The 17,848-nt window shown below is 40.3% G+C and overlaps 1 protein-coding gene across 1 annotated transcript; it reads right to left on the bottom strand.

The window, feature by feature from the left end:
• Positions 1 to 806: 806 nt before the first annotated feature.
• LOC105033479 (protein NRT1/ PTR FAMILY 6.3) lies at positions 807 to 8,368 on the bottom strand. Its single transcript, XM_010908307.4, has 4 exons — positions 8,121 to 8,368; positions 7,815 to 8,032; positions 7,146 to 7,738; positions 807 to 1,887 (listed from the first exon to the last, which is right to left on the bottom strand). The coding sequence occupies exons 1-4, from the start codon at positions 8,239 to 8,241 to the stop codon at positions 1,008 to 1,010; spliced, it is 1,812 nt and encodes a 603-aa protein (XP_010906609.1). The 5' UTR covers positions 8,242 to 8,368; the 3' UTR covers positions 807 to 1,007.
• Positions 8,369 to 17,848: the final 9,480 nt, after the last annotated feature.

The following is a 17,848-nucleotide window of genomic DNA, read 5'->3' as shown; positions in this document are numbered from 1 at the left end:
CCACTTGTGTGCGAGGTCACGTGCATGCTAGTTTGTCACGTGAATTACATCTTTTTGAGGTAAAAATCTCTGGTGTGGTGGGGAAGAAATTTCGTTTTATAGCAGTCATAAATATTCGAATCTTCTTTTAGTGCAGTATATGGAAATTTTTTCTTTTTTTGTTTGAGAATATCTCTACTGGTTATTGATGTTTCAGTCGATAATTGTTCACTAAATTATTTCAAATATTTTGACAGATAAATTTTCTCATTTACTCCCAATAATTTGGTAATTTGCAAACTACTTAACAAGTGGGAGATTTTAATGCGTTATGAAACAACGTAGGTTATTTTGTGAAATAGTTATTCTTTGTTTTTGTTAGTGATTTACCTCTAGGGTATTGCAGTGAAAGTCATCATTTGCCATTATTTGTCATTACCGGCCCTTTCTACCTGCACAAGCCATACCTAGTGATTTACCTTTTTTTTTTTTAATGTTTAAACTAATGATTTTTTTTCTTTTTTTATTTTTTTATTCATGTTGATGTAGAGGTTCAAATGTTAAGGAAGGACTTGTTTGGCTATTCCAACAAGAGCCCAATACCCTAAAATTCATGGATTGGGCCAGCCATTTAAGTACAGCCCTGTCTCAACCGGACTCCGCTGAGCTCAAATGTTGTGGGAAGAAGAAAAGATTTATAAAGTTCTTTTTTCTCATCCCACAACCCAAAAGATAAGATCTAGGCTAGGTTTGGATAGATTCTCAGAAAATGAGAGCTAGAGGGCTCAAATGTGTCCGATTTTAATAGGATTTTCAGTCCAATCCCGTAGGAAAATCTAAATAGCTCAATCTTTTTAAGCTTAAAATTATCCTTGAAATGCCGACCATACGACCGTGCATAAAACCATGTACATAATATTTGATTATACATTAGCAAGATGGAAAATGCTTTTTTTTTTTTTTTTTTTTTTTAACAGGAGGTATTGAGCGGTGGTCAGAAAATAGGAAGATAAATTATATCATGCACTCTAATGGTAACATGCTTCTGCCTCTGTCAACTCCACACCAGCCATGCTATCATCCTCCGCCGCCGTCCGGCCCTCCTTGTAAACATACCACTTCGCCGCCACCAAGTAGAGCCCCAAGTTCACCAGGCACAGCACTGCCAACAGCCAGTAGAAGTTGTAGAGCTTCCCCCGGTTTAGATTGTCTGCAAGCCATGCTCCATGGCCACTCTTCCCTGTCACCTTATGCACAATGGTCACCAATGCCGAACTTACGAAAAACCCTAATGACAGGGTGCTCAGGAACAGCCCTGTGCTCATGGTCTTCATTCCTTTAGGACACTCCCTTAGGAAAAAATCCAATTGGCCAATGTAGGTAAAAGCCTCCCCAGCCCCAACTAAGAAGAATTGAGGGACCAACCAGAAGACACTCAATGGAACAGTAGCTCCCTTGTGGATGGTGTTTGGGTTGGACCGGGCCACATGGAGGCGCTTGATCTCGGTGAGGGCCGCAGCTGCCATAGCCAGAATGGAGAGAACGAGGCCCACACCGATGCGTTGGAGCGGAGTGAGGCCATGGGGATTGCCGGTGAAGCGGCGGGAGACCGGGACGACGATGCGGTCATAGATGGGGACGGTGAGAAGGATGGAGCCGACGAAGAAGACGGTGAGAGAGCCCGGGGGAATTTGGAAGGATGGCCCAATATAGCGGTCCATGGTGGTGGCCTGGGAGACCGAGAAGGTGGTCATTTGGGCGTAGACGGTCCAGAACATGATGGTGGTGGCCCAGATGGGGAGCATCCGGATCACAATTTTCACCTCCTCCACATCTGTTAGGGTTGATAGTTGCCATTTGCTTTGTTCGGTGGTCGGGTTGACGGTGATTGCAGCATGATCCAGAAAACTGCAACAAAGAGAAGATTATCATGTGAAATAAAAATATTTTTGGAATAAAATAATAACATAATATCTTTTGATAGCAATTAATTATCAATGACTATGATCTAAAATAAAAATAATTTAATAAATATTTAATTGAAAATATTATTTTATTTAAAAACAGTGAAAAAAATCAAGTGGTATGCATTGTATCAACTCTTACTCAAATGTTTATCATGTTTAATATGCTAGCAAATGTCAAATGGGCATTGTTCAATGCATACTAAAGGAAAAGTTGTTACATACAATGAAATAAAAGATACAAATATATTAGATAAATATTAAAAAATTAACTAAAATAAATAATTAAATTATAAGATTTGAATATTAAATAAAATTTAAGAATATGAATAAAAATAAAAGTAAATGTACATTATTAAGATTAAAATCAAATTAAAAACAGAATATTAAAATAATATAAATAAATAAAAACAATTAGTAAAATATAAAAAAGCCAAAAAAATTAGTGCTGTATTTGAAAATTAATACATCATTAAGTTTATATATAACTGATTAAACTGAATATTGCAATTCAACTGCTATTCCTTTTTGATTTATTCTTTCGTTTCAAATCAATCATGAATCCGATTCTCTGTTTTCTGTTCTCATTCCATTCCAATTCCTATTCTGGTATTTTTCTCTCCTGCGAACCAATCGGTAGCGTTATAGGTTTCAAAAAGGGTTATAGATGATAACAAGCTAGTCCAAAGCTGAAGTTGTTAGGGAAGGGATAAGAATATATATCAGACCTTAGCAGTCCCCTCACATAGCTGGATTGGACAATGCGTGCAATGGCATGAACAATTCAAGAATGACTCAAGATAAGAATGAGTTTGACTTATTCCCATTCTGATTCTTTTTCTTTCATGAGAACCAAACATAGGATTAGAGGGTTTAAAAGGAGTTGCAAATGTTAGCAATCTAGTCTAAAAGTTGAAGCTATTAGGAAAGGGTCAATGATGTATGAAAAAGTGTGGTGCAAATGAGTCAAAAACTTATGAATGAGTTAAGAATGACTTAAGATACTCGGAGGATGTTTAGTTGGCGGGAGTGGGGGTCTGAAATCGGAATCGGAATGGGTGACTTCCATTCTAACCATTTGGTTGGGAGGAGTCCCATTCCGATTCCGATTTTCGATTTTCGAGTGGAATGGGAATGGCTCAATCTACATAGAAATCAATTCCTACTTTCCTCTATGGATATAATTTTTCATTCCAATTTCGATTTCGATTTCGGTCACGAACCAAACGCTTGGAAAGATTTGGCCATTTCAATTCCGATTCCAAGCCATTTCGATTTTCATTCCGGTTGCGAATCAAACATCCCTTCAATTGGAAATAAGCAAAGGAAAGATAAGACACCAAAAAATTATAGGTTTCAAAATGGGTTATAAATGTTAACAATCCATCTCAAAGGCTGAAGTTGTGTGGGAAGGGTCAAAATGAGTCAGGAAATCTTCAAGATAAGAACAGGAAACAACTCAACTGGAAACAAGTCAAGAAAAGAAAAGACTCAAGAAAATAAATGAGTAAAATTGGTCTGAAAGGGGATCTGAACTGTCATATAATTTGGAGCAGGCCATGCACTAAAGGCATGAACTGAGTCAAGAATGGCTTGAGATAAGTTAAAAACAAGTCATCTGAAAATGAGTCAAGGGAAGAAAGGATAACCAATGAGTAAGATTAGTATGAATAGGGATATCAACCATGACCTTTGAATCTGATACGATGTTAACTAAGTACTGGACTCCAAAAGTTTAAGATAATAAGAGGATAGGCCCATATGTGATCAAGATCACGTAAAGTTTCTTGCTTATTTGATGTGAAGAAATTATTACTTAGAATTGTTCTACAGGACACATGCATCTTGGGCTATCTAATAAAAAGTTGCCATATCATCGAAAAAACATGAATTTTTTTTTATTTAAATCAGCAGAAGTTGTTAGCTAATGATTAAAGTGGACCTTTTATTCCTCAAAGTTTTAAACTAAGCTAGGGCAACAGTGAATTTTTTTTCAATAATAAATAATAAAATAATTTTTTATTGTATAATCTAAGATACATATAGTAAAATAATTCTAATCAATAATTTCTCATTTGATGCGGGGCTATCCCACTTTCCAATATCTCCTTGTATTTGGAGAATCTATGGGGCGAATCTTAAAGAAGAGTCGCATACGGAAAGAAAGGAGAGGAAACAAGTTGTGATGGATAACCAAGGATGGCTTTCTCTGATACCATTTTAGTAATCCAGTCTAAAATCAGTGTTAGGGAGGAATCCACAATATGTGTTCGACTTTAACACATATTATTAGATAAAATCAATATATATAAATGCCATATAATCATTCAAGGCATACAAATGTTAAGCAAATATTAAAAAAATTAGTGACTTAGCAAAATGTGTAAAAACTTTACGATATAATATGCATTAGTATTGCCCTACAGATGCACACAGCTGCAAGATGATAAAGGACTTGAATAATAACGTAAAAATAGAATTGAGAAAGAGGAGATATGACAATCTTAAAGAAAAACATGTCATCAAGCAGCAAACATATGTTTTTGGAATCGTATAATGGATTTTGCTGAAATGATTTAGAATTTAACTAACAAATATTTTCTATTTTGCTAAGTGACTAAGACAGAGAGAGAAAATCGGGAAACCACGGAGAAGCAGGAAATTAACATATAAAAACAAAATCTTAGGAAAAAAAAAAAAAAAAAGGATGCTACCTTTTAAAGCTAGCTTGCAGATTTGATGATTGGCCACTTTTTATGTTTAATTATAGGCTATACATAAAAAAAAATTATCCAAGAAAATAATTTAGTTACGTTTGAGAATTAAATAGAGATAGGTGGGGAGAGTGAGACAGGGGCCGGTGGGCTTGCAACGGGATAGCCCGTGATCCCTGGGGATCCCCTCTGGCCTACCTTTATTCTATGTTGTCTTCACGTCATTCAAGTGACCGGAATAATATCTTGGGAAAATTGCAATATTATTTAGCTTTCTATTCCAATGTCTGGTTTCACAGTATCCACCGTTGGGCAGAGACAGCTCATAAAGAAGTCTCACAGGCATATTTAATCTCCTCTTGGTGCATCTATTTGTCCTATGCATGGGGGGGAATAAAGTAAAGAAGGCCAACTTTGGAATCTTATGGCGGTGATTTAGTTACAACGGGCAAGTTAGAGGAAGGACGCTTCATTCTGTGTCTTGTTCTGAAAAAGACTTCATTTTTTATATCCCTCTTTTATAAAAGTTGGTATGTTTCCATCTCCATCATGTTATTAACATTTGGTCTGCTTCGCACATAAAAGATTTTTCATTTCGAAAATTTCAGATGCCAATTCTTTAAGTTATTTTGTGCCATTGTAAGAAGTAATAGCAATTGTTATACAACTAATAATAATTTAATGAAAAAAATTTTAAACATTCTAGCTTTTTGTTACACATTGGCATCATTGCTACATGCAAAAAATGACGGTTATCTTATTTTATTATTTTAAAAAAAATATTTTAACTCTTTCGAATGAGTTTTAAGAAAATATCATTTTAGTTTTAGATCGCACAGCCAACACCAGATAAACACAACTGTAGCCGATCGCTCTCATCATTCAACCTCTTTGGCTCGGAGCTTGTTCGACCTCATCAAATTTCAAGCTTGGATGTTTGCAGCAACACATTCTATCAACACATTCTATCAATTATCATAATTGCTATGACACCCCCTATGGATTCTTGATGACTCTCCGAGCTAGGCTTCCTATTACCCTTTACTATTAGTAGTCAGTTTCCAACAAGATTTAGGATGCATGCACTGTGGATAGGCTTAGAATCCTAGATTGGATTCTTGAAGTGCATCTATTTCACATGATAGATATTGGCAGTATGTGGTGGAAGATTTTCCTCCTTGGACTTCGCCTAAAGTGGGTGCAACACTTTTGTCACCATCATCTTTGGCCAATCCCATGGAAAATCTCATAGGTCTTTTGATACCACAAGGACCAAAAGATGAGGTGGGGCGAGCCACGCAACCCAATGCCACATGGGTTGGGTCCCGAGTTAGCTATCAGACAAAGCATATCAACTTGTAGCCAGTGAACACGCGAATTCGACCGGCTTTAACACTGTTACATCCTCTCCTTCCACAGTCTCAAGTGCAACCAAATAGGAGGTGTCATAAAAGATTTCAAATCGTTGAGGTGTCATAAAAGATTCCAAATCATTGTCCCGCCTTGGTCCAGATACATCTCAAAACTACTCAGAATCGAAAAGTTTATAGATATTTAAATAGGTTACATACCTCATAATTATATATCCAGGTCATGAATGAAAGATTTCCAATATTGGTGGTTAGGATTGGATATGTCTTAAAGTTATGTGTGGTCATAATAATGTTAAACAAAATTCTTGACCTTCTAATCTTCTAAGCTAAGAGGAGATTGGCTTTACTAATAAATTTAAATTTAGTTAACATCAAAATTGTCTGTCTACGATGCAGGAAGAAGTTATTATGCAGATATGTCAAAGGCTTTCACTTGAAATAGTTGACAAGTGTCAACAATTTAAATGATCTCAAATATGCACCTTATGTTATAGGTAAGAAAGTGAGTAAAGATCAAATGTTGCCCATAGAATTTTTATATATCTCCACTATGATTGTCGACATCTATCGCAAGAAGCTACTCTTACTTTTAAGAATGGTAAAGCTGATGCAAAATTGGAGTTCCATATCGCAATTGCTATAGCATATTTGCTTGCAGATAATATTATGAGTCCTCAGTTACTTTTGACACAACAGCAGTCCATGTATTTTAATCGCTTTTCTTTAAGTTTAAGGATCTATATATAAATAACGCTCTTAAGGACAAACATGAGACCTCAATATATAAGTCCCTTGAGAAGGTAAGGCCATGGAAACTACTAATACATCCAAGACATCTAAATGCAAATTCGTATCATGTCTTTTTCCTTGTGCCAATTAACTTTCAGCCTGAAAAAGGTAATAATTGGCACAAGAAAACTTTGGCAAGACATTGCTTGGCTCTGCACCCAGTTGTCCTGCATGTAATAATTTTTTCTCAGAGTTCAGTTAGCGCGAGCCTTCTTACGTTTGTTCACACAACAATGAGCTACGTGTCAAGTACCCATTTGCCATGTCAATTCCTTTTTTTGGTAACTAGCCGTTAGGGAGAGAAATGAAATAAGAGAGGGAATTACCGGAACTGTTTGGTGTGTGGAAGCCTCTGCTTCTCCCCAGTGCTCTTTTTGGAGGTCTTCTCCTCCCCTTGGCCGGAGCTACCATCTATATCGTACAGCATCGAAGGATCCGATGGCAATTCGAGCCCCCTCTTCCTCCACGCCGCCACCACCACCGCTGCTATCTGCGTCAGGGGACTCCCCACCAGCTTCTTGAACCGATACCTTCTCGTCCCCGATAGAAACACCACCAGCCCCGCCACGATCGCCGCCGCGCAGAGCCCGTACCCCCACCGCCGGCCGATGTTGTCCTGAATGTACACCAGCACCGTCACCGCCAGCAGCGACCCGAGGCTGATGAAGAAGAAGAACCAGTTGAAGAACTTCATCATTTGGTGCTTCTCCTCTTTGTTCTTCTCGTCGAACTGGTCCGAACCGAACCCCGACACGCTTGATTTAAGCCCGCCAGTCCCCAGCGCCGTCAGGTACAGCGCCAGGTACAGCACCCCGAGCTGCGCCGGAGAAGCTTTCATGCAGTTGCCGGATGCCATATTGGGGCACTTCGGCGGTCGCAGCCCCGGCACGGCGGTTGAGATTGTGAGGATGGTCACACCCTTCAGCATTCAGCAATCCAATGTTAATTTGATGTGGGTGAGGAATTGGGGGGGGAGGGTTGTGGGGGTGACTTACGGAGGCTTGGACGGCGGCGAAGATGGCGATGGTGAGGTAGCGGCCGATGAAGGTGTCGGCGACGAAGCCGCCGAGGAGGCAGAGCATGAAGGAGGTGCCCATGAAGTTGGTGACGGTATTGGCGGCGGCGGCGTTGCCGAGGTGCATGGTGCCAGTCAAGTAGGTGACCAGGTTCACGGCTATTCCCAGGGTCGTCAGCCTCTCATTCAACTCCACCACTGAATATATGGTTGAAAGAACCTTAGATTTCTTTCCATGTGGAGGTTGGGATTAGGATGTGGGGATACAGAGAGGGAGTACATGTACCTAAGATCATGGCGGCGCTGGTCCAGCCGCCGGATTTGGATCGGACGGCGGGGCGGCCCCTGTAATCCCAGGCATCAGAAAGGATGTTGCCCGGTTCACCGGTTTCAGGGAGGCCGACCATCTCTGGGTTTTATTTATCTCCAATAAAGGGGGTAATTGGATTTGTTTTGTTTATAGGGTGAGGGGGAGGTGGGAAAAAGGGCCGGGGGAGGGGAAGGCTTCTCTTCTTTGGGTGTGTGCGGAGAGGGGACAGTGTTTTATAGAGGGGGAGGAGAGGGTTAGTCTGGTCTCAGGAGGTGTAGCCAATTAGTATGGTGGGGCATCCATAATTAATGGATTTTTTTTTTTTTTTTTTTTTTTGGGTGACATTTGTCAAATTCGGTTTTGGATGAGTTCCCCACTTGGGGATAGATGCATAATATGTGCCCCTCTAGTATTGCATCAAGCTTCATCCAACGGCAGTGAGGAGAGCTGTCAAGGGTCACACATACATGGGTTCGTATGATAGAACGGACGGCCACCGCCATGTATCTGTTCCTAGATCTCTTCCAAGTGGAGAGGGATGCCAACACGGTAAAGTTTAGTTCGATGAAGTCACACTAATTAAATTCGATTCTTGACGGGGCAATGAAGCATAGCAGCCCATGGTGGCTGTGGATCATGCATCGGTGATTATGTACGATAGATTGCAGAATTCATATGCATATAGAGAGGGATGTCGAGAAGCTGAGCTGAGATGGTAGGATAAAATTATATCAATCAGATTCGATTTATATGGCCAAGGTTTACACAAATCATGTAAGAGAATGGCAGTTGGTAAACCATTTTTTTTTTTTTTTTTTTTTTTTGTTGAAATGAAAAACTTAAGTTTCTTCTTCTATCACAATGGATGATCTCAAAGTACCATCTATAAATGTTACTTATCTTTTTTCGGAAAAACAATTACAAGAATAAAAATATTTTTTGTTTTCAAAAATATATTTGATATACTAATTTGGTTTTGGTGCAAGCATGAGGTATTGAACAATTTGCTTCATATACGTGCCTGTCTGCAAATTGTTGAATGATCGGTGAAATGGCACATTCAAGTGAAATCAGAAACAGGCGAGCTCTAATAAAAGACAGTGGAACTCATAATTTTAATCCGAGTGCATGGGAACCGCAAACGCACAAATTGTTTACTGCGGCGTTTCATTCTCATGAGACTATCAATATTGAGTTATTTGATGGAGGCAACCTTGTAACGTTGCGTCACGATTGTATAGATGTGACATGTTTCAGCCACAATCAGCAACCACTCGCACTCTCGCTTATCTCATCAAATCACTTCTTCTTTTTGGCAGATCGCTCCCTTTGAATGGGTGGCTCTTGCTTTGCTCCGTGACAACTTTTCAACGGTTTTGGGATAGAATTGACAAGTTATGATCAGTAGCCATCAATCCAATTCATGAATGATCTATTTTAAATAAATTTAAAATTATTATTAATAAATTTAGATAATAAATAGATTAATTTATTCAATAGATCCGACTCAAATTTAAATATTTGATCTGTCTAATCCAACCAAATCTATTAGGTTGGATTATGACTCGATCTAATTCGATTGTTTTAGATCTATGTAATCCATTAATCTTATATATTTAATCTATTTTATTTATTTCATAAATAATTTATATTGATGGGATTGAGTTATCTATTAGATAAATTAGAAAAAACTGTCCACTTAAGTTTAAATTTAAAAATAATTACTCAGTTGAGTTTCAAGTAAAAGCAGCTATTCATTTGAAACATAAGTTAAAAGCAGCTATCCAAATGGGGATGAAATAATCCAATTGTCATTGCAATTATAAAACAACACCATACTATTATAAAGTAATACTGTACTATTATAAAATTATACTATACTATTATAAAGCAATAATATATTGTTGTAAAATAATATTATAATAAAGAAATACTACATTATGGTAATGTAATACTATCTTATTGTAAAGGAATACAAAACTAGTATAATATAATAAAGCAATACTGCATCATTATAAAAAAATACTATACTAATATAATATAATATAATTTTATTATAAAAGAATACTACACTAATATAATACAATAAAGCAACACTGTATTATTATAAAGCAATACTACACTAATATAATGTAGTAGCACGTTATTGTAAAGAAATACTATACTAGGATAATATAATACTATAATATTTTAAATGATATAAGGGTACAAAGATCATTTCAGTAAAAATAAATAATTATTTTTAATTTATATTTTAAATGGATAGCTATTTTTATTTGAAACTCAAATAAATAATTATTTTTAAATTTAAAATATGATTTAAAATTTATTTTTAATTTTTTATTTGATCATCTAATTTTTTTATCTATTTAATAAATAGAGAAGATTCGAATCGATAGATTGTTAATCTGATAGCCGGCCCATTGCCATCCCTGGCTTAGTTGGAGTTGTTGTCAGGTTGACGTCCACGGAAGTTTTGGATTGGAGTCGTGCAGATCGATCCAATCTACCGTGTGAGACCAGCAAAGCAGGTGCGAATTGGTGATTAGGATAGCATGGGCCTACATGACCGACAATTTGGTACTTCTGGGGTCGCCCATAGAGAAGCGAGTTGCAGCGGATAAGAACTCCGGAATCAAAACGATTCACACGTTGCCAGACTGCCTCCTTGCCAAGTTCCAACAACAATGATTGGAGGTATTTTTCTCCGTTATCCCCCTTCCCCAGGTAAGAGGTATCCATCATTTCAACTGAGCAATAACTCCCAACGCCTGGCTACAACCCTAACCTTGTGGCAATGGAGGCATTCTCCAAGCCCCATGAAGGCTCTATGCTGCCCTCACTTGTATGACTTGCGGTATTTTTCTTTTTTAAATTAGCAAAGAAAAGGACGGTTTTGTGCATAAGAGTTCGGTGATTATAGGAACCAAGAAAAGTCGGTTTGGCATGATTTTACCTTTGCATGCATTAATTTTTTTTTTTTTTTTTTTTGTATTTTAAACTCATGATCTCATATGACATTTGGAGCAATCTTATTGTTACAGCAAGGCTCACCCTCTAATTTATGCAAATTTTTTTGAGTTATTAAGCAAAACAAATGATTGCTAATTTATTCTCCTTGGCAATATGTGCCATTTATTCATGTGTTTTACTAAGAATGCTGTTTTGAAAATCAAATAATGAATTTGTTGCCGCTGGTAGTCGAGCTGACTTAGATTGCTGAGCTAGAGTCAGAAGAGAGAGACATTTGAGGAACAACTAGTCAAATACCTCCAAGTCAGATGCTGATGTTAGATCCTCGGTCGATCTCTCAAGCTGGATCTTATAAAACTACAAAAGATAGAAAAATCCTCATGCTGGAGGGTTTCTTGATGGTGGATCCTTTAATGCCTAAGTCACTTTCCCACGGAAACAAACAGAAGAGATCTGAATTCTTGAGAGAGCTTGGTAGTGGAGTCGAGTATAAAGTATAGTAAATTGGAGTAAGAAAAATAGTGAATGAAAGCTCAGACGATGTCGTATAGAAGAGGATCGGAGGATGTCGTATGGAGGAGGATCGGAGATAGAGTTAGGAGAACTCAGAGCTCTGTAGAGGAGATAGATTTCAGTTTGTATGAAATCAATCTCTGAGAATCTGGGAGAAGGCATACAAAGTAAGTGTTCACTTTCTTAAAAGATCCCGGAGAGTTGAGTTTGATAGATGAAGATGGGTATCTATCAACTTCAAGAACATGCGGCATTTGCCAGAAAATAGAGGTCATAGGGATATACTTTGGTTGTTAAGGAATAACGGCTTATACATTATGGAGTTTGTTGAGATTATGAATCTCATTGAGTGAAGAAAAAAGTGGAGCTGCGAGCCAACTAGCAGCTTGTCATTTTGCCGATAGAAGACTTTGGAGCTCCTCTAGTATAGTCGTAAAAGATTAGGTGGTGGAGGTTGGACAGTCGCTCCATCATCTTCTATTAAAGATATATGTTGGGTTGCTATTGGGTTGTTAGTACTATGGTAGATGATCTATTTTTGGGTGTATTAAGATTTATCTCAAATGTGAAAGCATGGAGATTGCCGCTCCATCACTTTCTATTACTTGGATGAGTACATTGGAGTGGAATCTAGAAGGAAGTACCTAACATTACCGACCACAAATTAAAAAAAAATATTATTTTTAATTATGAAAATGTTTCAAAAAGTGGATGGAATTATTGTTTTTTTTTAATGTTAAAATGCTATTCTCCGATCAATAGATGCACGACCATGAAATGTAATTTATGTCAAAGAGTTAGAAGAACAAGAAAGAGAAGCAAATGAACAACTGAAAAGCAAAAGCATTGCATAAAGTAGTGCCTTATTTGCATTTGAGCTCATGTGAATGATTGCTAAGAGAAATTTATATTGCAACTATATTTTGATAACAGTCTAGTAGGTCATGTAACATATAATCCAGTATTTTGTGAAAGATTTAAATATGTAAAGTTGTATTTATGCTCTATAACATGCTATAATTCCATAAATCAATTAAAAAAATAGCCAATTGATATGTTAACACAACTATCGAGGTGAAGATTACTAACTTAATTCTATCCTAGGCTTTTTAGAGCAGAAGCTTAAATGTTGAAATTATACTTGTTAAAATCAAATGAGTTTTGTGTTTTAGATATTAGGTAACTATTTTAAAAACCCCTAACATACCAATTTGACCTACTTTGATAAATTAATGCAAAAGAGCTTAAAAACCAGCTAACCACTAGTTAGGGGCATCAATTTAAGTGGACCCCTAGCCTCTTTTAATGGTACAAGTAAGCCAGGCTAGGAACAATATAGAGCATGTTCCTATGTCTCCATCCCTCTTTTCCATTTCTTTGATAGTTCTCCCTCGTTGATCTAAAATACATATTCCCAACGTCCTATATTCTTCATGTATCTTCTTTTGAGAGGACTATCTCTTTAATCTAATTTTATATTCTGATTTATTTATATATTTCTTTATTTTTTTCTTTGAGAGGATAAAATTCTAATGTCCTCTATTTTTTGTGTTCACGAAGAAAATCAAATCCAATATTTAATTCTCATGATCAATCTCTGTAGGCCCATGCTACAATATTTTCTAATTTATATAAAGTACGGGCCGAATCCACTTTAACATTATTTCTAATAATATAAAATTATATCTGAAAAAATTAGTAAGAAAATATTATCTATGTTCCTTAGTTTTGTATGAGTATCTAAGATCTTCCCAGTATATAATTAATGTGAGACTAAAAGCAGATCTTCATGAATTCCTATGTGCTAGGTACACAAAAGTTCTATTAGTCTATAATTTGTACCGCCAGCTTCTTTAAGCTGTTAGATTACCAAATCAATCATGGATTATATGATCACTCCATATCCCAGAACTATCAAAAAGTTCTTCCATATCATGCAATCTGATAGGTTGAGCAAGTTGTTAATAACTTCATCGCATTTATTTTTGTTGTGCATTATCATGTTGCCCTTCTACCTGCATTGATTCCAATCCTCTATATCTTTTTCCATTCTTTATTTCATTTTTTCCCTCAAAATATTCTATATTTCTTTTCAACAATAGTGTGCATCCAGCAACCTGCACTGGTTTATAGACACGAGTTGCTATATGTCAAGTGAACACTGCTCCTTTAAGTAGTCTTTCTTTTTGATATAAGTAGATATTGGGTGGATGTCTGGTCAGGACACTACCTCTCAAAATCTTTTCAGTACCACACGATGCAGCAGAAAAAAAAAAGAAACAAAACAAAAATAATTAAAATACGTGGATCTGTCACAAAAGGGCTTACTTCTACGGGGCATGCAAATTTCACTATGAAAAAAATTTTTATAAGAGGAGATATCATCCTCAACCCTTATACACCCAATTCTTTCTCACAGAAAGTTCTTCTAAAAAAAAACTTTCTCTCTTGGAAGACCCTCCTGAACCCCTGAAGTGCCTGGCGTCCGCTGTCCAGGAGCCTCCTGCTTCTTCTCTCTCAGCGCTTCCGTCTCTCTCTCTTCTTTCGGGTTCCTCCTCAGGTTCACGCCGCCACAGGCGCTCACAAGTCTCTGTGAGAAAATCAGGCCAAAAGACCACCCGATCAGCCCTATTTAAAGGGGTTAAACCTGATTAGAGAGGGATTAGGAGACATAAACAAAGCCAAATAACCCTCTGGACCGTCGAGTCAAGACTGGGAGCCACCCATGCTGTCCGATCACGCTCTGATCTACGGAATAGTACCGTGGACCATGAAAAATGAGTGGAAAATGCCCATGCGGTCCACAGGCCCAACCGTGGACCGTTTGGTCCACGGAAGACCGGGGTACAGGCCCAGGCAAGGCGCCTGGGTCTGGGCCGACCCGTGCATGCGGGCCTGGGCTGCGCCCGCGTGCGGGCCCGCGCACGGGCTGGGCCGTGCGCCCGCCTGGGTCGTGCATCCAGTGCGTTGGCCCCGCCTGGGCCGCACGCCACCGCCGCTCCGTCGGCCGCCGGCGGTCCTCCACCACCTCTGATTTTGTGCCGACTTTAAAAGCTCGTATCTTCTCCGTCCGAGTTTCATTTTGGGTGATCTTGATCTCGTTGGACTCCATTTTTCATCGCGAACCTCGCTGTGGGCTCAATGTAGGCTGAATCTCGAGGCATCAAATCCTAATAATCTCCACATCGACTCGATATTTGGCCTCTTTCAAACTCCGAGAGCTTCTGGATCTCCTCGCCCCATGCGCTGGGGCAATCGCCTGCTGATTATGGATGGGCAAATATGGGAGTCGAGCCAAGCTGCTCGATCCCATCTCCATCGTATGCTGTGCTCCTCCTAATCTGAGACCTACTCGGGGCATTGTCTTGCGGTAATAGGAATCTCACCTTACGACGTCGCCTCTCATCCTTCCGAGTCTCCTGTCTCGTACCCGATCCACCTCCTGGAGCTCCACCTCGCTCTGGGCTCCGCTTGGCTCCCGAAGCTTCACCTCGCACTGGGCTCCCCATCAGGTAATAATGTCCTCTGCTCCCTTTCTTCCCCTCCAGCACAATCCTATCGCCGCGTAACACCCTCAGGATTTCTCCACCAGCTATCGTCCTGTAGCCTCTCGAATCCAGTCTGCTAAGTGAGATAAGATTCCGTCTGAAATTGGATATGTATCGGACCTCCCCCAATCTCCTCACTGCATCGTCAGTGTCCTCCAGCTGACCGTTCCAATGCCTCTGATCGCACAGCTCGATCCATCCGGCAGATATACAGTGCTCTCACTATTCTCCAGGGAGTCAAATTGCTCTTCTCTGCAACATATATGATAGGGGCATGCAGAATCTAATATCTACTACTGGAAAGAAGTAGATACCTCGTCAGATATCTCCAGGATATCTCCATCTGAATCACTGCCAGCCGTCGCTACAGCAGCCACCGTCTGATTTTTGAGTTGAGAAAAATCTCTGGCTAGATGCTCTAACTCCTCATACCGGTAACACCTGATTTTGCTCAAGTCCCTCTGGGACTTGGACCGCCCTCATTGCGATCTCTTGTCGCTCCGTCTACCGCCTCCTGCTCCTCCAGAAGCCACCAAAGCTGAGCTACCGCCACCTGAGCTTGAAGCTGGGTTCTCCCTCCTGAGAACCTCATTTTGGAGTATCGCTGCAGTAACCTCATCCATCTTGATAGTGCTCTTCTCCACTAGAAGAGCAGTCACCAAGGATTCGTATGAAAGGAGAAGCGATGTCAGCAAAACCAATGCCCTGGTCTTCTCCTCAACATTCTCGCCAACGCTGAGGAGGTCGGTGAGGATCTTCTGGAAGTGGCTCAGATGCTTTTGCATGCTCTGTCCCTCAGTCATCCGCAGTTGGTAGTACTGCCTCCAGAGGAAAAGAGTGTTGGTGAGAGACTTTGCCATGTACAACTCCTCGAGCTTCGACCACAGCACCGTCGAAAAAGTCTCGCTCAGCATATGGATCGCCACCTCATCCGCTGGGTACATGCGGATGGTGCTCACCGCCTGCATCTGTAGCCATTTTCAATCCTGCACCTCTATGGTGGTTGGCTTCTCATCGCATAAGAGAGCATCGATCAACCCCTGTTGGATGAGCACGTCCTTCACCCTTACCTGCCACAAGGAGAAATTATTCTTACCATCAAACTTGTTGATCTCCATCTTGATTGTTTCTGTCTTTTCCATCTTTAGTCTTGCTCACCATCGCTGCAATCTGCGTCTTTGTACCGTCTTGTTCTGATACCACTTGTTGGGTGGATGTCTGGCCAGGACACCACCTCCCAAGATCTTTTCAGTACCACACGATGCAGCAGGGAGAAAGAAGAAACAAAACAAAAACAATCAAAATACGTGGATCAGCCACAAAAGGGCACGCCTCCATGGGGCATGCAAACTTCACTATGAAAAAAAAATTTTATAAGAGGAGATCTCATCCTTAACCCTTGTACACCCGGTTCTCTCTCATAGAAAGTTCTCACAAAAAAACTCTCTCTCTTGGAAGACCTCCCTAAACCCCTGAAGTGCCTGGCGTCTGCTATCCAGGAGCCTCCTACTTTTTCTCTCTCAACGCTTCCGCCTCTGTCTCTTCTCTCGGGTTCCTTCTCGGGTTCACGCCGCCACAGGCGCTCACAGGTCTCTGTGAGAAAACCAGGCCAAAAGACCACTTGATCAGTCCTATTTAAAGGACTTAAACCTGATTAGAGAGGGATTAGGAGTCTTAAACAAAGTCAAATAATCCTCTGGACCGTCGGATCAAGACTGGAAGTCACCCACGCCGTCCAATCGCACTCCGATCCATGAAATAGTGTCGTGGACTGCGAGAAACGCGTGGAAAATACCCACAAGGTCCACAGGCCCAGCCGTGGACCGCCCGATCCATGGTGGACCGGTACAGGCCCAGGCAAGGCGCCTGGACCTGGGCCGGCCCACGCGCATGGGCCTAGGCCACGCCCGCACGCTGGCCCGTGCGCCCGCCTGGGCCGTGCGCTCGACTGGGCCGCGCACCCGCCTGGGCCGCGCACCCGCCTGGGCCGCCCGCCCGCCTGGGCCACGCGCCTGGGTCGTGCATCCCGTGCGTTGGCCCCGCCTGGGCCACGCGTCGCCGCCGCTCCGCCGGCCTGCCGCCGACCGTCGGCAGTCCTCCGCCGCCTCAGATCTCGTGTCGACTTCAAAAGCTCGTATCTTCTCCGTCCGAGCTCCATTTTGGGTGATCTTGGTCTCGTTGGACTCCGTTTTTTGTCGCGAACCTCGTTGTTGGCTCAATGTGGGCTGAATCTCAAGGTGTCAAGTCCTAACAGTAGAGGATCACACAACTCTGATGTGAGCACAATCTATAAATTCAGAGTAGAAAATATCCCGTAGGCCTGGCTAGCACGACTCATCCTATCTCCAAATCCAGTCTCTGAAGTGCTTCACAACATAATACGCGATTCAATCTGTCATGCTGTTCATCTCGAAAAAAAATATGTCAGACATGTATCAAGACTGAAAGATGAAGAGTAGTTCAAATATCATGAAGAAGTGGATGGACCTCTAATTGCTTTGTATTGTCTTGGATCCATCTGATAATGGTGATGAAATCTTTCTTTATAAAAATCTTCACTGCCATTTCTTCTCTAATAAAAATAATATCTGCCCAGATGGCATGAAGCTGAGCTCCTGGAATAGAAGGCTCAAGGCGATAAGAATAAATAGCCTTTCAATAGGCGGTTTA

This window comes from Elaeis guineensis, chromosome 12 (assembly GCF_000442705.2).
Source record: "Elaeis guineensis isolate ETL-2024a chromosome 12, EG11, whole genome shotgun sequence".
NCBI classification, from domain to species: Eukaryota; Viridiplantae; Streptophyta; class Magnoliopsida; order Arecales; family Arecaceae; genus Elaeis; species Elaeis guineensis.
This window is presented reverse-complemented; position numbering and strand designations above follow the sequence as displayed.